The sequence below is a fragment of the Papaver somniferum genome, chromosome 9, assembly GCF_003573695.1.
Source record: "Papaver somniferum cultivar HN1 chromosome 9, ASM357369v1, whole genome shotgun sequence".
Classification (NCBI taxonomy): Eukaryota; Viridiplantae; Streptophyta; class Magnoliopsida; order Ranunculales; family Papaveraceae; genus Papaver; species Papaver somniferum.
The window spans coordinates 188,847,582-188,869,926 of record NC_039366.1 but is presented as its reverse complement, the minus strand read 5'-3'; the positions used below and the strand labels follow the sequence as shown (position 1 = coordinate 188,869,926).

Sequence of the window (22,345 nt, the reverse complement as noted above, 5' to 3'; positions counted from 1 at the left end):
GTGTGGAAACACATAAATGTATAAGTCCTTATTCCTTGAACCAAAATATGCGTACTTTGATGCTCAGGAAAACCGGAACAGAGTCCGTGAACCCACACTACACCATATCCTGGTTTTAGCAACACTTCATTTTGGAGATGCGCAACGGATATTAATGCACATTTAGCAACGTTAATATCCGTTGCGCACCAGTTTATCCGTTGCACAATTATTTATATTTCATTATTAAAAGAAACTACTGGTACAGCGTATGTTGAACGCGCATAACCGTTGTACAGGGTATGGTCTTTTTGTAATATATGTTTTTTTCATGGGTTGTTAGGATTCATAATCTTTATTATAGTTTTCTGATTTCAGTATTAATTAAAATTTAGATATTTTTAGTTTAGAACTCGTTTTCCTCTCGCCTCTCTCTCTCCAAAAACTCTTCTTCTGAAACCGAGAAGAACTCTTGAATCTGCTACTATTTCAGCTCAAAAAAAAAAAAACAAATGAAAACTTCATACTTCTATTCCCTGATGTTGTAAACAAAACTCATATACCAGAAATCTCGTTTTTCTCTCGCCCTCTCTCTCTCCAAAAACTCTTCTTTTGAAACCGAGAAGAACATTTGAATCTGCTACTATTTCAGCTCAAAAACAACAAATCAAAACTTCATATTTCTATACCCTGATGTTGTAAACAAAACCCATAGATCAGAAATCTTGATCTATAAACTCTAACTTTGAGATTTTCGTAACCCTAGAAAATTTTTTTCCTTATGTCGGGAACCATTACACTAAAAATCTGATAGTTGATTGTGCTTCCAACGATTTGTTTATCATCAGGTAGTTTTTAATTTCAGTTTTATGAGTTCCTAGGTTCAGTTTGTTTTGTTTTAATGAAGTTTTTTTGGTTTTGTTGTTTGCTTTTGACCTAAATCTATTCTTCCTGTGCAGCCTTAGAATTTCATATAGATTTGTAGTTCTTTCTTGTATTAGATATGTAACTACTGATAAATCTACTTAGCTGGTGCAATAAGGTTGATTTGGATAGCCTCGTTGTTTCAAATATAAGGTTTGCAAGGTTTTAGATCTATAGGTATTACAGTTTTTGAAGCTTTACCTGATTCTGATGCCGCAGGTGGAGATCATCAACAGAGTACTCTTGTATTCCCGGAAGGAAACCCATTGCCTAGTCTTAAGTCCTTGATGCTATTTACGCCAGGAACATTCACCATCGGTGTTCAGTATGCTGATGCAGCTGATCAGTTGCAAGTACCATCGAGGATTAACCTGTACACGGTAACTATTGATTTGCCAATGGTACTTAATTGTTAACAGTTTGTGGTGCTTAAAGGAGACACTTCTAACCTTGATGTTTTCAGTTTTGATAGATTGGTCCTTTTCAATCCAATCATGGCGAGCGTTCAGAGATGAATGTTAAATCCCGATTGAATCTCCATGGCACTGTCTCTAGGTTTACCTCTTGGTATCTAGTGTGGTATAGACTGAAGTTTGTTATAACTCGATTTATTTCATGGAATTGGAATGGGTTGTATGAAGCTTAAATCATCTTAAGTTTTCATCTGCTTCTTCATGTTAATGGAACATTAATTGACCTTCTTTCAACCATTTTATTTATCTCCTTGGCATTTTTGATTTTTCAGTCTTAATGAGTTTGAGTGTAGGATCTGATTAATACTTCTCTCTATTGCATAAATGACTGCGCACCGAGCCTTCCAGTCTTGTAAGCAGTACAAGAGAACAACTGAATTCCGTAGGCTTCGCGAAATAACCAGAAACCATCTTGCAAATCTTAACAAATACAAGGACCAGAGAGACAGACCTGACTTATTGTTACCAGAAAGCTTACAACTGTACCAAGATACGAGGTTTGAGCAGCTTAAGGTTGCAACTGAGCTTGATCTTTGGTAGGTATGTGGTTAATACTTAGTTCCATAGTCCAAGTATTTGCGTGGAGCAAACTACCTCGGTTCTATATCTAAATTTTGTTATGTGATCTTGTGTAGGAAGCTTTTCGTTCTGTGGAAGACATTCATGGTCTGATGTGTATGGTAGAAAACTCCCAAGCCATCCTTGATGGTCGTTTATTATATGCCAAGCTGGCGGAGATATTCCGGGTTTCGACTGTCAACTTTATAATGCCTATCCATGGTCCAAACTGTTCTCACTTCAGAAAAGTTACAATAGGCACTTAACCCAGAAGGATTTGCAGCTAATCGCATCCTGTGTTGTATTAGATGCTCTTTCCCTATGATCTTGGTTATGGTGCACATCACATTTGGAGCTTGACAATGAGAAGGAGCGCAATTTGAGAACGGATAACCTTATAGGTTTTAGTCTTGACCCTAAAAATGATAGGAGAGAAGTGGTAAATCAGTTTTTCACCTGTTTCGTTTTCTTTTTAGATATGTTTTTTAAGTTACTTATGCTGTCTAATGGTGCCTTTTCAGCTTTCAAGGTCAGCGCTTCTCTCGGAACTGGTAAGTTTTGGATCTGGATTCTAATTTGTTTTATTTAAATATATTCATCTTAGTAGCATATTCCAGAGCACACTGAACATTTTTAGCCCTTTCTTTGGTCTTATTAGCCTCAGGTTTCAGATAAACAGTGAGAGATGATGTTTTGATTTTCTTGGCAACGTTAATAATTTCTCTTTACCTGGGAACACCGAGGGTCATATTCTTTGCACTCAACTCCAGCATAGTGAAAGGTGTTAAGAGTCATCTGAGTAGCAGGTTCACCAACAGACTGTGCTGCAATACAACCAATCATTTCACCAGGAGCAACTAATGACTGTAAGAAACGAGACTCAACTTCACCGATAACCCAATCAAATGCTTCACGTGTCAGGTGGTTTTCTTCTGAGCCTCCATGCTCATTCTTCTGAGCCTCCATACTCGCAAAAGTGCTACGCAACAAAAGGTTGAAGAAAAGGGTAGCATTCTTCTGAGCCTCCATACTCATTGAATCGTTACCAGGAAAAACTTTCAGCCTTTCCTGAAGTTTATCAATAGCTTCCACAATCTCCATGGAGTGCATATCAGAAGACCTTCTCGGGTCAGCCTGAACTGTGTGATGTGTTATTTATATAGAGGTTTCTGTCTCCCATTGAGTTTAACATAAAAGAACAATAATATGAGTTTGCATTTGAATGTAGGTTTCTTGCTTTTTCCATGCCAAGTACAAGTCAAGCCAGTCAAAAACCTATAAAAAGAATGGTTGGTATCTGCTCCTGGTTACATTTTAATCTCTATTATTTTTGTCTCTTACTTCACTCATGAATATTGGATTACAAAGTGCTAACTAGAACATGGTTTTTTTAGTGTTTTTCAGTTATTTGCACTTGTTGCGCTACGTTATTGGCAGGTACGTTATTCACCATGTCCATACACTTCAGTTCTTTATTCGTCTAATTTTTAACTCTCTATGCTTTGTTTCTTGTTCTTAGTTTGATATGCTGGAAAGACAACTGGTAATTAATGCAATCCTTCTGTGTTTGTCATTGTTGTGCTCTGTCTTGCGGTATCCTTCATGATGTGTTCTAATATGAACATGTTGGTTTTCAGGATATTGTGCCGTTGGGTGTGTGGCAATAGCTGATTCTGGAACTTCCTTCTTGGCGGGTTTAATGGTGCGTATCAGCCTGTTAAAGATATCTATCATGTAGATGGTAACTGGTGCTGGTGTCGCTCGTTAGGAAGGTTATTTTTCATTTACTGATTGAGTAAACTTTTTTGATTTTTGTTATTATAATTTCAATTATATGATGGGTTTTTTGTACAACAGATCTTTGTTACATGGTTTTGAGTCACTTTTGTCTGTTTATGTAATTTTCAGTTGTTTGTAGAAATGCCTATGAGAAATATAACTCACCGTTGATGTCATCTGATAGTCCAAGTGCAGGTGATGGTAAAAATGGTTGTGGGATTTGGCCGAGGGTAAGAAATTGTACTCACTTAGCCCCAATGGTATTATTCGTTAACTTCGTGGCGAAAGATAGCTGTGAGATTGGATAGATGTTGGTATATTAGCTTTGTAACTAACGGAAGTAGCTCAGGATTACGTGTTTGTTTGAATTCAACAAGTAGTGGATATAACTTATCAGGATGTCTTGTATGATTCCATCCAGCAAGTTTTTGGCACTGTACTTGCCATGGAAATCTGCATAACATGATAATCAAGATTAAAAAAGATGCAACTCTACAGGCGTAGACTTTATCCCTGCCCATAAGAATGATTGGCATTAGCTCAAGAACAAAACAGAAAACTCATAAGTGGCAAAAACTGGTAAAATCGCTTATGTATATGATTAAGTTTGGTATGCTCTCTCTTGTTTTGACAGTTGGCTATAACAAGACCTAGAGGTGATCGTGGTAGAGGCGGGTCTAGGGGAAGTCTTGGCAGAGCTACACCTAGTACCAGTTCAGGTAAACTATTAGTGGTGAAGGGGAGCTTCACCAAAGACGAGTGTTGGAACTGGAACAACTACGGGTGGTGGAACAACATGTAACAACAGAAGGTTAGGCTAATCATAGTACCAGTTCAGGTAAACTATTAGTGGTTAAGGGGAGCTTCACCAAATACAAGTGCTGGAACTGGAACAACTAGGGGGGGTGGAACAACATGTAACAACAGAAGGTTAGGCTAATCATAGTTTCAAATTCAGAAACTTGTGTTTATAATAACATTTGGGATTTTGCATAAGTTGTTTAATATTTGTATGGGTTTATGGTTTATATATCTACTTTGTTGACGTATGAATCGTTCTTGATGAATTGTGATGATCAATAATTGTTCGTGATCGACTGTAATTCAGGAGCAGAAATCTGCCGGAATTAAGGCCGGCGGTAACATTTTTTAACCTGGAAATTATTTTGCAACGAATATAAACGTAGGAAACTAATCCGTTGCACAAATCACCTGAAATGAGCGACGGACTGCAACCAAATAAATAAAACGTTGACAGAAAATATAAATGGGACCCACAAATGTGTTATTATGTAAATAATAAGCGTTGCACAAATTAAATTATACTATGCACAAATAAGAAAAATAAACGTTGCGCAATCAATTGTGCAACATATATAAATGTTGTACAAATTAATTTGTGCAACGGAAAATGCGTGCACAACAATGCACAACGACGTTTTACCAACGTTTATTTGCGTTGCACAAATTATGCGCAACATTTATAAACGCCACAAAATGGCTCCGCGTACTGTCGGAGGTTCTCTTCCCGAGAAAATCTGATGGAGTTTGTGAATTATTTACAAACTTATTCCGGGTACTTAAGTCCGCGTACCTAGTCCGCGTACTTAGGTTGGTTATTTTCTAAAAACGATTATTCGTGAACTTATACTTATATTAACTAAGGAATGCAAGTTTGCAAACCATGGTTATAAAGTTCATGAATCGGTTCGAGTGAATCAAATCATTTTTGCTTCAATTGTGTCTTGTATACTTCTATAAGATCTAAGCAATTGAACAACTCTCTAACTAGTTCATTTGAGTCCTTTGAACTAGTTATGGTAAAGAAGAATATGGTTAATATGGAAGCGCTCATATGTATAACCATTTGGTTAACTACTGTTGAACCAACAAATGTACATGTTTGGGTACGGTTACACAAACCTAAAACGTGCATTTCATTTGTGTGTAACAAGCTAAGTTTTCGATCTAACGGTTGAAATATATTAGATTGAATCCAATCAGGTTTTCATCTAACGGTGAATATTGAATGCTATGTTACTAAGCTAACATTGATTGCAAATCCTAATTTGAAAGACTATATAAGGGAGAACTCTAACAACTGGGAAACCTAATCCCCACACTTCCTGTGTGATACTAGTTGTATAAGGTAGAGCCGATTCTCCTTTAACCTTAGGTTTCTATCGAGACCCTGTGGGTTAACGACTTGAAGACTTCATTGGGATTGTGAAGCCATACCGATACTACTTTCTTGTAGTTGTGTGATCTGATCTTGTTGTTTCTATTGTATTGAGTACAATCTTGACGATTGGCTTGAGATTGATATCTCCGATAGGCAAGATATAAAAGTAATAACAAACATCTTTGTCTCATCGTTTGTGATTCCACAATATCTTCTTTCGCCGCGCCGATTAAGATTATTGTGAGGTGATTGATAGTACTAGGCTGTTCATCGGGAATATAAGTCCAGGTTATCAATCGGTTCATGTTCACCTTGATTTATCAAAATACGGAACAAAACTCGTAGGTACTTCTGTGGGAGACATATTTATCTATTACCGTAGACTTTTCTGTGTGATACAGATTTGTTTATTAAAGTCTTCGACTTCAGGTCATAGCAACACTTAGTTGTGGGTGAGATCAGCTAAGGGAATCAAGTGCGCAGTATCCTGCTGGATCAGAGACGTAAGGATCACAACTGTACCTTGGATCAGTGTGAGATTGATTGGGGTTCAACTACAGTCCAGACCGAAGTTAGTTTATAGTAGGCTAGTGTCTGTAGCGGCTTAATACAATGTGTGTTCAATCTGGACTAGGTCCCGGGGTTTTTATGCATTTGCGGTTTCCTCGTTAACAAAACTTCTGGTGTCTGTGTTATTTCTTTTCCGCATTATATTTTGTTATATAATTGAAACATCACAGGTTGTGCGTTTGAATCAATCAATTGGGAAATCCGACCTTTGGTTGTTGATTGAAATTGATTGATCCTTGAACATTGGTCTTTGGTACCGTTCAAGTGATTTCTCTTGTATTCAATTAGACACGCAGATTTCTATTTGCTTGAGTAAGAATTGAATCGAGAAAGAGAGATATAACTCTTTGATATACTTTATTAAGATTGAGTCTAGTTGATTCTCTTGAAAGTATATTGGAGTTAGTCCATACAGATTGTTAATCGAAATATTGGGTGTGGTTTTTGTACCCCCGCTTTTTCAAAAACAAATCACAATACATGGATTTAGTGAACCGAATTGTTTTAAAAATTCGATGATGCTTCAGAAGAGAAAAAAAATCTGATGAAAAAGTAAACGATTGAACCGTCTGAAAACCAGTTGGGTCAGTGGTTCACCGGTTAAATCGGCCGGGTCACCGGGTTCACTGGTTTTTTAAACATGTTACTGGATAGTGTTGAATCAGACCGTTTTTCTAACTGGTTCACCGGTTCTCCGGTCAAACCGTCCGGTCCGGTCCGGGTCTTAAAACACTAGTTGACATACTATGCTTCACCAATATCCCTCTTTGTATTTAGTTCATAGCTCTCCCAATTGGTTCTTCTCAGACGATCAAAATATGATCCATAGGTTTGCATCTGTTGTGTGAGTTAATTGCAATTGCATATATACCTTGTATTTGGTAGTGAAATATTTCTCCCAGGTACCAAACCCCTCTTTTTGCTTCTGGAGTGTAAAAAACAACTCTACGCCGAGAATAATCAAGAGTACGTTGTCCATCATTAGCACCATACTGAGGAAAATCAATGTAAGGGTGAACAACTACGTTGTTGTGGTCATCTGATAAAACCTCTGAACAAAACTGGAACCCGAGACGTTGCTGCCAGTGTCCTTCGCTAAGTTGGTCGAGATGTACATGTCCAACATTGGAAATCTAACTGTATCGTCTTTAAGGATTGGTTTACTAACACGAAAGTAGGTATACCACCAATACTGCAAATTACTCCATAATTTTAGTATTTTGACTTAATCTACATTTGTTCATAAAAATTATTTAAATTTGAAAATAATAATTTTGATATTTACCTCTATGATTCCCCAAAAACCAGTGAAATTAGGCATACCCATGGACGCTTTATCCAATCCACAATACAATTCTGCTAAAATTGCAGATCCCCAGTCATAATCTGGTGCTTTTTCAAGATCTTCGAACGCTTGAAGCCAACCAACACGAGCAACAAAAGTTGAGTTAGGAAATAATGTACAGTACCCATATGATAAACACCCTTTCGAGTTCAGGATAGTCATTTACATCTTATGGGTTTCTGCTTTGGATAAGAAAAGACTTCAACGTTGAACATTTAATCCCACCTCCTTTCAATTCTTTATAATCTTCACGTATTTATGATTCCATAAATGAGAGAAAAAGCGTCTCCCATTTACTATTTGATATCCATTCGTCTTGGTTGAATGGTGTCGGCTCTTTCATTCCACTTGCGGTCCCACAAATGGAATACAAATCAAGGGGCGTAATTCCTATTACAAGTATAATATAAACTATGATTAATTCTTTTGATTATTTAATAATTAATTTTAAAATAAATATAATTTAAGTTAAACAAGCTTACCAATTTCAAAATCCATAAAATGGAATGTGTGCGTCGTCGGACACCACTTTTCTACCACAGTTTTCGTAATTCTATTACTGTGTCTTCTAGAACTTGAGGGGTAGAACTTCATAAACAACCTTTAAGTCTGAAAAACCACCTCTCATTCTAAAATAATCCTCAGACCGATCTTGATGCCCCGACACATTACCTTGGACTAATGATGGAGCAGCAACGACACTCGGCGAAGCAAACTCTGCTTCCCGATTTTGAGAAAAATCTACACCTGTGGCAGGCTGCGGTTTTAGTTCATTTCTTCGATCTCTTCTCTTCTTTACACTATTGACCGCTTTTATTAAAATGCCACTCATATTGTATCAGAATTTTTTGATTTAAAAGAGTTTTAGAAGAAGAAAATAGTAGTGGTATGACTGAAAATGAATTGAGTTGAAGGAATTTATAGCTCTGAAAACTATACCGTTGAGAATATGGACGTTGGAAAATCGACTGTTGGCGTTTTTATTTCTCACGTCCGTGTTAATATGACCAATGCTAGAGTTGTTGTCTTGAGCGCCAACGTTTTTACCTACACACGCCAGCGTTTGTCCTTATCTCGGGCGCTTGATGATCAACCGCGCAATGCTATTTCATAGTGGAGAAACCTGTTTAGCCATCCACCTGGGTCAACAAAATTTTTCATTTGAACATTACCATAGGAATTTCCCTTACTTCTTTTTCTTCAAGCAAACAAAATTTTTTATAGCTCAGTTGGTCATCCTCGTTCCCCAAAATTTTATGCGTTCCAGGAGGTCCCAGGTTTGAGCCCCCAATGGCGTAATATTGCAGAAATTAACATGGAAGGCAGAGTTATTTTGCCCCCCTTATGACACAATCTCAGTCCCCTTATCCGCTTCGACTCCTTTGGCTAGGTTACCCATGAGGCTCGCTGGTAGGCTAGCACAGCAACCTTTTCAATTAATGTAATAATATGTTGTTGGAGCTTAGCTGCTGGCTATCCCCATAGAGGGGGTTAATCATAAAATTGGATTCTTTTTTTTGAAGAAGGAGGGACATGCGCCAGCGGTGATAGAGAGATGAGTATTTTTGGTGACCGTGCTTTGCATTGTTCTCATGAGGTTGTCTTAAGTTTAGACACGATCTAGTACGCGACACTCTTGGAGGCATGTGCTATCGTGCAGGCGTACCTGCTAGGAAAGAGGTTGACATGGGTCTCCTCTCTAATAGTGGGCAGGCCTTGAGACCTGCTGATATCATGGTTTATAACTGAGATAATGGTCGTGACATGTGTTTGGACGTAACCGGTGTCTCTTCTTTTACTGGTGGTGGTGTTCGAACTTTTGTTCCCGGCCAGGCAATCTGTAATGCTGTCTTTCGGAAATGTAACAAATATCTGGAAAAATGTGTGGCTCATGGGTTTGGGTTTGGTGTACTTGCCTTCACGACGTTAGGGGAGTTTGGTGGAAATACCATATCTTTTCTGAAAAAGTTGCGAAATTATATAGCTAGTCATGATGCAAATGTCAAAATGGGAAATTTTATTTTCCACATATTATGGGTTGTCATTCATAAAGGGATTGGAGCGCAACTAGTGGCTCGACTCCCTTTTTTTTTTATAAGCAAAGGCCTTCAAAAAGGCTAATGGTCCTCCTCAACTGTTGGAAGGATCCAAACAGGGGGTTTAGACCAGTACATGGAAGAATTGTTTTGTTTTGCCCATTGAGCAAACTCATGAGCTACATAATTACAACTTCTAGGTTGAAAACTAAAGATACAAGCAGATAATTTGGAAGAAAAAAATAAAATGTCTTTAAAGATAGCATCCGTCCTAGAATCTCCATTGAAATTCCCAGCTGAAAATTGATTGATGAGAGCTTTTGCATCACTTTCTATAATGATGTGAGAGAGATGTTGTTCCACAACTTTCTTCAGAACTGCCCAGATGTCCCTTGCTTCAGCTTCTTCAGCAGAGTGAACATCAAAAACTAGAGAGGCACAAAAGGTTGATTTTCTTGAGAAATCACGCATCACATACCCTGCACCATTAGCTCCAGAGATATCATTAAAGGCACCATCAGTATTACATTTAATCCAACCAAAAGAAAGAGGCATCCATTTATCACTAATACTGACATGAATGGTGGAGGCAGTGGTCAGACTAGGATTTCTAGAATTCCTAGTGAGAAGCATAACTCTAGCTCTAGCTAAGACAGCAGTGTAGTTTTCTCTAATGCCTTGTAAAATGAAGTTGTTTCTACTGGTCCAGAGAGACCATAAAATATCCACAAAGAGACATTGATTATCCTCAGACAATTTAGTCTGATAGTCAGTTAACCAGAAAAGAAGCCAATCTAAAAAAGGTTTATTCTGAAAAAATTGAGTATTAATGATGAAATCAGAAATGAACCAAACTCTACTAGCAAAGGGGCAAGTGACCAAAGCATGCATAATAGTTTCCTGGGGATCAGAACACCTAGGACAATCCATACTATGCATAGGCATTCTAGTATGGAGAATGGTTCTGGAGGGCAAGGCATTTCTAGCAGCTCTCCATAAAAAAACCTGAATTCTGTAAGCCACTTTAACTTTCCAAATCCACTTCCAAAGGTTTTTACAATAGAGTTTTCCATTTTTTGATCAATAACTTCTGCTTTTCCTTTGTTGCACACATCAATAGCAGTAGATTCAATTTGTGTTTCTGGTACAACTTCAGATTGTTGCATAACAGTATCAGTGATGGCAGCAGCTGATGGAACTACTTGTTTGATTGTAGAAGGCATCATTAACTTTGAGACAGTTGGGAGAGTATAGTTGTTGCAAGACCCGTCAAGCTCAATGATATTTTTTTGCTTTAACTGCCAAGTAGGCAAGTTACGATCTTTGTGATCCAAAATGCGACAAGAGGTGCATAAATACCTAGGAACTTTGATATGCCTGCATTCAATCAGAAATGGTTCCCTTCTACCACTTGTGAATAGAGGAATGCCTGTTGGTAAAGCTTGTTGGACTTGGATTCTAATGCAAACTTTGACATTCTTCCTGAGAGGGTGTTTTCCAAAGGGATTTTGAGCTTCAAGCAGTTCCCCCATGCTGAGAGTTAGTTTTTGAAGATCCTCAAACTTTGTGCATTCGTTCGGAATGTTGCATAAGATGAACCACATGATTTCCTCGTCAAAAGTGAGTTGATGATTTGGAGGCCAACCTTCTACCGGAACAACTCTTAGTACCATTAGATAACCGTAGACAAACCAAGGTTTCTGAGAATTGATTCTATTAAAATCCTCTTCAGATAAGTAACGGATGAGAACTTTGTTTCGTTGACCATTGAAGGTAGTTATGGTTGGGTGTTAAGCTAAAGGCCAGTTATTACAGATGTAGAACCTGATTGACGAAGTTAGGATCAAAGTATCACAAAAAACATATCCCACCTTACACCATTTCCAATTGGTATCAACTTCAGCAAGGACTACTTTTTTATCAATGAAAACTGGTTTAGCAAGTGAAGATGGTAAGGTTAATTTCTCAGACATTTGGACGGAAAGGGTTTGAATTTCTTGATTTAGGCTTTGAGTATCTTCAGAGGATTGTGGGAATTTCATCATTAAGGAGAGATGGATATATATGAAAATGGGATGATGGACATCAGTTTTCCAAATAACTAATATAAAATATAGCTGCAGGGAAAGGAATCTCTTATAAGGACTATTCTGGGATTGGATACAGACAATGTAGGTGAGGGAGAGACAGGGATAGTTTGTTTGTTTATGAGTTTGAACCTTAAAAAGGGAATGTGAAATTTGTTGACTATGGATTGGAAAGATTTCACGATATATTTGGTGTAACGTAGATGTTGTTATGCTGCACGATTTACTTTAGGGAAGAGGGATATCATAAGGAATGTCCCTTTCATATCTTTGCTTTATTTGCCTTATCCCAGTAGAAACATTCACGTGAGAATTCTGAGACAGAAACCACATATTGACAAACCCAGTAATACTTTATTGGGACTTTTGTTGTAGGTAATCTTGGGGATACATGACGTAGTTTGTGGTAGTTGGGTATTTATCACACTTGTCTCTTCTTGGGCTGACGTTTGTATGATGATGCAAACAGCCAAATGGAGTAATGGTATAAAATTGGAGGGAAAAATTGTATTGAAGTGGTTGGATATGGGTTGATCGTAAAAGGTTCGTCGAGTCGTTTGGCTTAAGAGTAGAGCTAGTAGCGTATTTTCCCTTCATTCCGCAAACCGCAATGGTGCCTCTCAACTGATGCTGCATTCTTCTAGTCTGCATAAAACACAAAATGTCAATTAGACCCCAACTAGCAATCTCAAAGTTTGGTGACCTACCAACACCCCTCTTAATAGCAATTTTGTGGGAGATAGAAGTAATAATGGGGATTGGGTGTTGAAAATAGGTCTTGACAGGGTAATGATGTTCATTAGGATGAAGGGGGTACGCATGGCTTTGAATGGGCGCGGTAAACAAAGAGACATGACAGTTAACTAAGCGCCATAAATGGAATTGAATAGGCGCAAATGGGTATTTAAGGGGGTGATTAGCAGAGAGATTATTATTTTCAAGATAAATCTTTACAGAAGACGAAAGGTTTAGGTTTAGATTTAGCGAACAAATTTGAGAGAATGGATGATTTTTCTGGCCAAAATCCATCAGACTCTGATGGTAATCATCCCGTTGTACCGCCAGAAATGCCTGAGTATACCCAAGCCAAATCACTTCTCCCTTCATTGAGTCTGAATGAGTTGCAGAGATTGAGAGGTGAAGCACAATCAGAAATTGATCGTCGTATTCAAGAACAACAATGCAAACGAGATGAAGAAGAAGCTGCTCGTATCCGAAGGGAGCGAAGGTTTGAGATTCTCTATTCTGCATGGCAACCCAAGTTCTTAGAATGGCGAGAAAGAAAAGATGAAGAATGCCAAGACCCCAAGATATGGAAGTGCAACAGAGAGTGATTCCGAGGCTTATGATGGCTTTGAGTATGATATGGAGGAGGTGAACACCAGTGACCTTGATTCTGAGGCTGCAGAGGATAAACACAAGATGAATACGTATCATGATGGGAGGTTGAGAAGCCGATTCGCTTACGAACTGGCCAACCCCAAGATCTTTGCACGCACCATGAGTGAAGGTGAGACAAGCAGGGTAAGGGTAAACAGACGTATTGCCGATTTGGATTATGAGGAAAGTGATGATGAAGAGGAAAAGGAAGGGGATGACAGTGAAGAAAAATCTTCTTCCAGTGGAACTTCACCTGCTCCATCTGATAGTGATGACACTGAGTGTTATGAAGATGAGGGATGAGAAACTGATGAAGATGATTGGTGGTAATCTCTTCAGAATTACCAGGAAAAATTAGCTTTTCAGACTTTGCATAAAGCTTGAAAACGATCAACAAGTTTTTAACAAAACAGTTTTTCTGGTAATTTTTCTTCTTCCTTCCTTTTTCGATGTTGTTGCATAAGGTGTTAAGATTCTTCTTTTTTTTGTTGTGGATTCGGTCGGTTTTGATCCTTTTTTGATGGTGCTGATGAAGTGGAATGGTGATGAAGTTCAAGGGAAATTTTTGGTGAAAAGGTGTAAAGTTTGAAGTGTTTATGGTTTTTTCAGGTATGTTAGAAAGTTCGACAATGGCTAGGATTTGGGATGTGGTAGTTTGGTATTTTGATTCAGGTTTGCTCTTTTGGTATTTTGAAACTTTGATATTCTGAAAGTTTGATAAAAAATTTTGGGATGTAATGCTTAATATAGAATTGAAACCTCTTTATGTGGAAATTTATGAATTGTTTGTTGTTAGTTTCAAGGATGTTTGAGTAAAACTTGTACTTGTTTATGTTGGAATCAATTCTATTTTGCAATGATTTTCTATCTGTGGAAGTAGTAATAAGTAACAAAGATCTGTAGATGATATAACTGCTAACTAGAATCACAATGAGAAGAAAAAGATTGATGAGCGCTACTAAGATTAACTCCCAGATAGAGTGATTTTGAAAACATGAACAAAGAAAAAGATGCGCACGTTAGGGTGACGATGCATAGCTCTTAGAATATAAACTCCATTTATAGATCAGATCCCCTTTAATTTCTTGTAATCTGCTACTTATTTTTGTGATTGACCATGCGGCGCTTGACTGTTTTTCCTCCAACGGCTATTTTTTGTACATAATTCCATTTTCTAAATTATGAGAATTCCAAATGATTTTCCAACTTATTCCAATGGTTGCTTGTTTCAAATTTGAGAATTTATCAAAGTAAAGGGAAATTTTTAATTACATTGCAAAATGGTTACAATGTTTTTTGAAGAAATTGAAAAAATATTAAAATTAAAATAACTTAGAACATAAAAAGATATATTGAAATTGAAATTCTACAACTTAGAACACAAAAAAATACATTGAAATTGAAATCCTACTTCTAAATAACTTAAAACATAAAAAAAGTACATTGAAATTGAAATCCTACTTCTAAATAACTTAAATTATTACTAATATATCATTTTAATTTAGGGGATAAGTGGTAATCCATGACGGGCTAAAATCTCGTTCTTCCATATTTTATAGACGGGTTTCTCCCATTATTGTAATTCATCCAAGGGTTGACGTAGGATCTTCATGTCCGATTCTCTTTGCTGCGTTTGTGCCAAAATTGAAGAGTTTTCCATGTCCTTCTTCAGATACTCTTCATCTGTTTCATATTTTGCCATTCTTTGTGTTTGTGCGTTTTCAAGAAGTTCGATGAGTTTATCCAATTTTTCATCTGATTTATGCGATGCTTTAGCCTCACGAGCCCTTTTCTTTTCTTGATCTCTCCCTTCACTTCTAACGTCATCTGTTTGTTCAAAATAATGCCTTCTCTTTGATATGTCCGAGGTTTCAGAATTATGAGTAGAGGAAGAGCTACCAAACCTTGCCATATTTTGAAATTCTTCATCCAAATTATCAACTTCATTTTCTTCAGTAGCTTGAGTATGTTGACTAGGTTGAGTAGAAGTACCGACTCCATCATCATTATTCACCACTGGATTGTAATTTGGTTGATAAGTCTTCAGGATCTGAAAAATCGATTCGTGCGTCCATTGTTTTTTAGTCGCTGCTACATAATTCTCTCTTCCACGACGATACTGGGGAAAAAATGAAAAGAAAAATTTAGAGAAAGAAAGAAAGAGATCAAGATGGAAGAAAGAAAACATTAAAAAAATTTGAGGTACTTACATAATCCTCCTCGGTCATCCCCGTAGGTCTACTTCGGAAGTAGGGTCTAATATATGAAATATATTTTTTCACTTCGGCTCTCAATGTGTAACACTTTGTTCGTAATGCCTTTCTATCTCTTTCGACACCATTGGGACCTTTTCTTTTATTGTATTCTTCCATTATCTTTCTCCAAAATATTGCACCTTTTTGATCTTTTTCATGAATCGAATCGTTGCTTGCTATGACCCAACCATAAATTAGTGCCTCTTCTTCTATTGTACTAAACTGTGTCATAGTTTTGTATGAACAAAATTATGTGAAAAAAAAGAAGAAGAAAATCAATGAAGAAGATAATAAATTGATTTTGGTGTGAGGGATGAAGGAGAAGTAGTCCTTAATTTATAGGGAAGCCTGAAAATATAGCTGTTGAGGTTTCAAACGGCTACAAAATCTGAGTCGTTGAGAATGCAACGGTCACCTTAATCGGATGGCTGAGACTTGCTAGCGCCGTTCGGTTCAGCGTTGGAACGTCGTTTGGTTCGGCGTTTCCTCAAACGGCTACATTTCCAGCTCAAACTCAGACCATTTCCTATCTCTATATAAACCTATCACATAAAACTCAAAATCCCCACCCCAATTCTCAATTATCCTATCACATAATTCTCAATTCAAAAATCAAGCATGGACGCATTTTCCACCGACGAAGACAATGACTTGGTTAGAAGTTATTTCAAAGTTAACAACACTCAATTAAAAACCAACTCTTTTTGGGAACAAGTCGTTGAAGAATTTGTGAGAATCAATGGTAATGCTAATGGAAGATGCAAAAAAGTGTTGAAATGTCTCAAGCGTTATTGCAAGCTTTTTGTCATTTCATTAAGGGCATCAAATGGTAATCGTGAGGATGCTAGGACTTTATATGAAACGGATCATGGAATGTCGTTCATTCATAACACCGCTTTGGAGATACTTGGTTATGAAGCATATGCATGAAGAAGTATGCATATGAAGTTCTAGTTAAATATGTAATGTAATTGTAAACGTACTTAAGTGATAAAAAGAGTATTATGTAGTATTACAAGAACTAATTAAAATGTATACTTATTAATGAAAGCGTGTTTGATTAAAATAAAGGAGTATTATGGTTACTCTCCATTCTCATAAAATGCACCATCTCCTTGAGGGTCATATTGATCTTCATCGGTGTCCACGTCGGTTATACTCTCATGAACTTCCGGCAAGGCATCATCAATATGCATGTTTGGAATATCACCATCTCTCAGACATTCTCCGTGTCGGTTCCATATGTGTGTAGTGAGTTCCAAGCGAAGTTGTGCCCAAATCGCAGAGTTGTACAATATATGAGGAGGTAGCCTTACGTTTCCTTGAATTGGCGGTTGAGGTTCATCTCCCATGATCCTCACCCAATCCGCATTGCGATATTCCACCTCAACACACATGTTGTGCATTATCAAGCACCCCCTCATAATTGCCTTCGTGTCAGATTTTTTATAATAACGACAAGGTTTCAATATAATGCCAAACTTACCTTTTAAACCACCAAATGCACGTTTTATGTCCTTTCTTTTAGCTTCTTGATATTGATTGAAAAGACCTTCTCTAATGTTTGAGGCGGGTTTGTATCCTTGCACGATGCAACCATACATGGGATATGCACCATCTCCTAGGTAGTACCCCTGGTCGTAATTCTTTCCATTGATTTGATAATGACAAGGAGGTGCTACACCAAGAAGTTGTCTATCGAACAAACCCGAAGAATGCAAGACATTAAGATCATTGTTCTACCCACCCAACCCAAAATAGGAATGCTAGATCCATCTATCATATGTAGCTACCACCTGCAAAACAACCGGGGATATGGCTTATAACCGCTGTGGGAACCTGCTTGATCCATTGGACATGCTCTTGGTGGACCCGGAGATGTGTATAAAATTAAAGCGAAATGAAACGGGCCTACAGTAATACCGCAAGTGCACGGTCGTCGGTTGTAGCTCGTGCAAGTACGGGTCGATCCACAGAGACTGGGTGTGTTTTGTAGTGTTTAGCTATTTTGGGTTCTAGTTGCTATTTTTGGGCTTTGGGTACCAATGGATTTTGGTAACCAATGGGTTATGATTGTGCTTTGGGCCTTTGAGTTCTTTGGGAATGAACTGGGCTTTAGCTTTAGCCTATCAGTATACTAGGCTTTTGGAGAGAACTGTGGACTGGGCTTAACAGTTCACTTGTGAACTGGGCTTGGTAGTGAACTAGGCTTTGGTTTTGAATTTGGGCTTGGGTTCTTTTGATGTGTACTGGGCTTGGTAACAGTGAACTGTGCCTTAGGCCTTAACCTGAACTGTGGCCTTAGCTAAGGCAAGCTCAGTGCAGCAGCAGCAGTGGCTTCAGCAGCAGCAGAAGGGTAATGCAGGCTGCTCAGGGAAGCATAACAGGGCAAAACAAGGCAATATAGCAAAGGGAAAGACCAAGGCAGTGAGGATGGCAATGGAGATAGTATCAATATATACAATGTGGCAATATATACAATGATAAAACAACAGTAATCTACATGTGCATATTAACAATGGCATAAGCAAACAGCAAACAACAATGATGATGGTGAAGGTGATAATGGCATAAAGAATGACAAAGAGATAAACCAAGGCCTAAGCCAAGGGCAGGGGAGATGGTGAGGGTGAGCCTAGGCATACAACTAGAGTGGGAAGAGAACTAGTTTGCTCACAGTAACTAGTGAGCACTAGTTTCTCCCCAATGCTCAATCAATACAGTGCCTCAAAGCTAAACTTCTACCACTAACAGTGAACAAAACATGAATTTAAACACAATAACATAACATGGGAAGCACATAAAAGTGAAGGTGAAATGGTGAAGGTGAAATGGTGAAGGTGAGCCTAGGCATACAACTAGAGTGGGAAGAGAACTAGTTTGCTCACAGTCACTAGTGAGCACTAGTTTCTCCCCACTGCTCAATCAATCCAATGCTTCAAGGCTTCTAGCCTAACATTCCATCACTTCACAAAACATGTATCACATGACAGGTACATTAACATTACATGGAACACAAACATCAACAGGAACATGCACTAGGAAAATTGAAGAAACTAAACATCACAGTGAACAACAAGATAGATGGCAACAGAACAATACATGAACATTTAAACATTAATAGCACACATTAACAGGAGCAGAGAACAAAATGGAGAAAATCAAAACATTAAAATGGATAAACAGTGAACAGCAAAATGAACATTTAACAGAACTAAGTTCTGGACACTGGCTAGTCCAGCATGCCCCATTACAACACCCAGAGACCCCTATTTATACATACAAGCTATAATCAAAGAATCCCCAAATCAGTACCACATCAGCAAAATTAGGGTTTGCTGAAAAATACAATTAAAATCAAAATTGGCTTACCTAATCTACTGATAACAACCCTACTACGTGACCCATACTTCAATTTAGACATACAATCGATTTCCCAAAAAAAAATCCCCAATGTCAGAAAAATTAGGGTTCGATAAAAAATCTTACCTAATCTCTGAAAATGATTATGATTCTTCACCCATGCCTCTATTCCTATTCCTGCGCCTTCTCTTGCTCTTCCGATGCCCTAATTTCTTTTCTAGCTCGAGCTATTTTATCAATTTCTCTTCTTTTCTGTCTCTGAAACCCTAGGAGAGAAATTGGTATGATAGCTGGCTAGAAAGAAGGGGAAATAGATAGGGTTTCGTTAGGTAATAGCCATGATGGCTTTTGGTGGTGGTTGTGGCAGTTGAGAAAGGTGGTGGTGATGATGGTGGTGCGGCATGGTATGGTGGTTGCAGAGGGTGAGGGAGAAAGAGAAGAAGTCGATGGAAAATGGATTGGGGTGCGTTTGTTTTGGGTATAGGGTATTTGGTACTCGGGTGTTGAGCGGCTTCATCAAATTTTGATGTTTTGTGACTCTGAGCTGCGGGATGCGAAGATGGTTGGTAGATCTAACGGTGAGATGAGAGATGAATCGATGCAACCGTTGGATTTTGAAACACAACGAAGTCAACAGTGTTAGATGATGTTAGGTACTGTAGTGTTAAGCGGAAGTATCGAGATTTGATGCGCAGGCAAAGGAGCGACCGTAGGATCTAAATGTGATCTAATCTGAAGGCTTGGAATTTAGGCACTATGGTGTTTTGCAGGGACTTCAGATTTTGATGCACGATGAAGAAGCGACCATTGGATGATGAGATGGATCCAATCTAACGGCTGAGAATGGAGGCGGGTATGGATATAGAAAATGGGTTTGGGTAAGGGTTTTGGGCCTTGGGTATGCCAAGCCCATATCTTCTTTAAGAACAATTCTTCCTTCTTGATCCCATTCCTAGCTTTTTGGTCTTGTGCGCACCATTCTTTACGGCTTCCTTGCGTAATTTCTTCCGGCTTTTCACCACTCTTCAACTCTTTTCCGCTCCGCAAGTTATCCAGACTTTATTTATTACCTAAAAATGCAAAAATTAAGTAAGAAAAATATTTATTCTTGAAAACAATGAAAATACAGAATATGGGATAAAATGTAGAATTAATGCACAAAAGATGAGTTAATTGCCAACAAAAAGGGATAGATATATACAATATTTGGTACTCATCAGCTCTCCATGCCCAGTGAAAACAATCGACACTACCAAGCATACCAGGAAATCCCCGAGATTCATTTTCTGCTAAAATCCTTTCCGTATCTTGAGCGGTAGGTTGACGCATGTATCGACCATTATAAATCCAAATAATTGCATCCATAAACTTCATAGCATAATGGTAAATAGTGGTGGCTCCCATTTGTGTGTAATCATCTAAGGAATCCGGTGCAATGCCTTTGGCAAAATGTTTCATGACGGCAACCATTTTCATATATGGAGAATGACCAGGAATACTGCAAACATCCGTTTGTTGGTTTAAATCATGGTCAAATTCACAAACTTGCTCTAAAATTCTCAGAAAAAGTGGACGAGGCAAAGCAAACCGACCTTTGAACTTCTTTGGCCCATACGTACAATTGAATTTGAAGTACTGATGCATCATACGAGCATCCGCATCTACACGTTTTCTGTGCACCCTCTGACGTGTCTTGACTTCATTCGGGACGGGTTGACGTATTTCGTGCCTCCTCTGCGTCTCCAAAAGTGTAGCCACTGCTACAACATTCGTCTCAATATCATCTTCATCATCCAGACGACTTTTCAAAATTCTTCTCAAAGCTCCCCGCATAATGTACCTAACACAACGAAAACATAATGTATAACACTCCATAAAAAAAATATCACTTAAAAATTATAACACTCCATAGAAACACAAATAACACTCCATAAAATCATAACACTCCATAGAAACACAAATAACACTCCATAAAATCATAACACTCCATATAAACACAAATAACACTCCATATGGTTTCATAAACACTACGACAAGTAATCTAATTCAGGTCAAGGAAATTATAGGATTGTTATGGGGCGAACTGAGTATCATAAACAATATTAGGCTCGCTTTCCGTCAACAACGCAGTAAATTCATTTCCTCCTTGTTGATATTGTGATGTTGTAGTTGCAGGAAATCCTATAATACACCCCTAGTATGATTTTGTCATTGATCAGCCTATTTTTAGGTTTACACTCTTAATTTTATTGAAAATCGCAAAATGGATACACAAAACATTAGAAGTGTACGTGGATGACATGTTGGTAAAGAGTAAGGAAGCTAAATACCATGTACAAGACTTGAGGGAGATTTTTGAACAAATGCGGCAGTATAACATTAAATTGAATCCCGAGAAGTGTACTATTGGAGTTGAATCGGGAAATTTTTTAGGCTACATTGTATCAAAGGAAGGAATACAGATCCAGAAAAAGTGCAAGCAGTTCGTGACATGCCAACACCAGCAACAATAAAAGATGTACAGAAGTTGAATGGGCTTCTAGCTTCGCCGTGGAGATTCATTTCGCGATCATCAGACAAATGCAAATATTTTTTCGATATACTCAAGAAGGGTGTGAAATTTAAATGGAGTGATGAATGTTCAAGGAATCAAATAATATCTTATGAATACAACTATCTTACAAAAGGCAGAACGAGGAGAAGAATTATTGATTTACCTTGCGACAACGTCACATGCATTAAGTGTTGTATTATTGCGAGTAGACGCAGGAGTGGAGAAACCCATTTATTACATCAACAAAACTTTTAATACCGCAGAGAAGAATTACTCAAAAATTGAAAAGTTGATCTTAGCATTAGTTTATGCATCATTTAAGCTCCGCATATATTTTCAAGCACACAATATAAGGGTATTAACAAAAGTACCAATTGAATCAGTAATGAAGAATTCTAAAAGATCAGAAAGGGTAGAAAGATGGAATGCACAAGTAGGCCATTTTGATATTAAATATGAAGTTTTATCTTCACCAAAATCACAAGTTATTGCGGATTTCTTGGCAGAATTTCCTTTAGAAGAAGATGAAGCAGTAGAAGAAATGATGGATGTAGAAGACGAACATGGAGATCCAAAAGATTTATTAACAGAACCAAATAGATGGGAAATACCGGTAGACGGATCATCAAATGGAGAAGGAAATGGAGTTGGAATTGTTTTATTTGTTGCTTCTACTTGCCCATTAGCTTGTGGATATAAAGGAGCGGACTTTCCACATTTTATCTTGAATGCATTGAGTAACATTTCTATGTTCTGCCCCTCAAACTGTTTCCCATTATCGGATACCAACTGTGCAGGAATTCCAAATCTGCAAATGATATTTTCGAATATGAATGTGAAGATATATTTGTCGCGAATAT

At 37.8% G+C, this 22,345-nt stretch overlaps 2 protein-coding genes and 1 long non-coding RNA gene across 10 annotated transcripts; 1 reads left to right on the top strand and 2 right to left on the bottom strand.

Moving 5' to 3' along the window:
- The first annotated feature begins 408 nt into the window (after nt 1-408).
- On the top strand, nt 409-4,750 carry LOC113309285. Of its 8 annotated transcripts, none has more exons than XR_003340491.1 (12): nt 409-827; nt 1,123-1,283; nt 1,367-1,916; nt 2,012-2,373; nt 2,456-2,485; nt 2,593-3,062; nt 3,163-3,223; nt 3,329-3,371; nt 3,454-3,477; nt 3,572-3,636; nt 3,898-3,943; nt 4,348-4,750. It is a non-coding gene; the product is annotated as an uncharacterized LOC113309285 (long non-coding RNA). The 8 variants fall into 8 exon arrangements; XR_003340489.1 differs by having other exon boundaries at nt 3,843-3,943; XR_003340486.1 differs by having other exon boundaries at nt 3,572-3,706; nt 3,843-3,943.
- Nucleotides 4,751-14,886: 10,136 nt separating this feature from the next.
- Nucleotides 14,887-15,799, bottom strand: LOC113313001. Its single transcript, XM_026561732.1, has 3 exons — nt 15,524-15,799; nt 15,096-15,432; nt 14,887-14,996 (listed from the first exon to the last, which is right to left on the bottom strand). The coding sequence occupies exons 1-3, from the start codon at nt 15,797-15,799 to the stop codon at nt 14,887-14,889; spliced, it is 723 nt and encodes a 240-aa protein (XP_026417517.1).
- Nucleotides 15,800-16,650: 851 nt separating this feature from the next.
- LOC113313000 lies at nt 16,651-20,764 on the bottom strand. The gene is made up of 2 exons (XM_026561731.1): nt 20,133-20,764; nt 16,651-17,263 (listed from the first exon to the last, which is right to left on the bottom strand). The coding sequence occupies exons 1-2, from the start codon at nt 20,762-20,764 to the stop codon at nt 16,651-16,653; spliced, it is 1,245 nt and encodes a 414-aa protein (XP_026417516.1).
- Nucleotides 20,765-22,345: the final 1,581 nt, after the last annotated feature.

What these genes read in the sequence shown, in the direction of transcription:
- LOC113313001 (XM_026561732.1), bottom strand. Translation starts at nt 15,799, where the DNA reads ATGACACAGTTTAGTACAATAGAAGAAGAGGCACTAATTTATGGTTGG. An exon ending in GGATGACCGAGGAGGATTAT is followed by an intron (nt 15,433 to 15,523) that starts GTAAGTACCTCA and finishes TTTTTTCCCCAG; the next exon opens with TATCGTCGTGGAAGAGAGAA. An exon ending in TCAAGAAAAGAAAAGGGCTC is followed by an intron (nt 14,997 to 15,095) that starts GTGAGGCTAAAG and finishes AATATGAAACAG; the next exon opens with ATGAAGAGTATCTGAAGAAG.
- LOC113313000 (XM_026561731.1), bottom strand. Translation starts at nt 20,764, where the DNA reads ATGCGGGGAGCTTTGAGAAGAATTTTGAAAAGTCGTCTGGATGATGAA. An exon ending in GCTGATGAGTACCAAATATT is followed by an intron (nt 17,264 to 20,132) that starts GTATATATCTAT and finishes TTTGTTCGATAG; the next exon opens with ACAACTTCTTGGTGTAGCAC.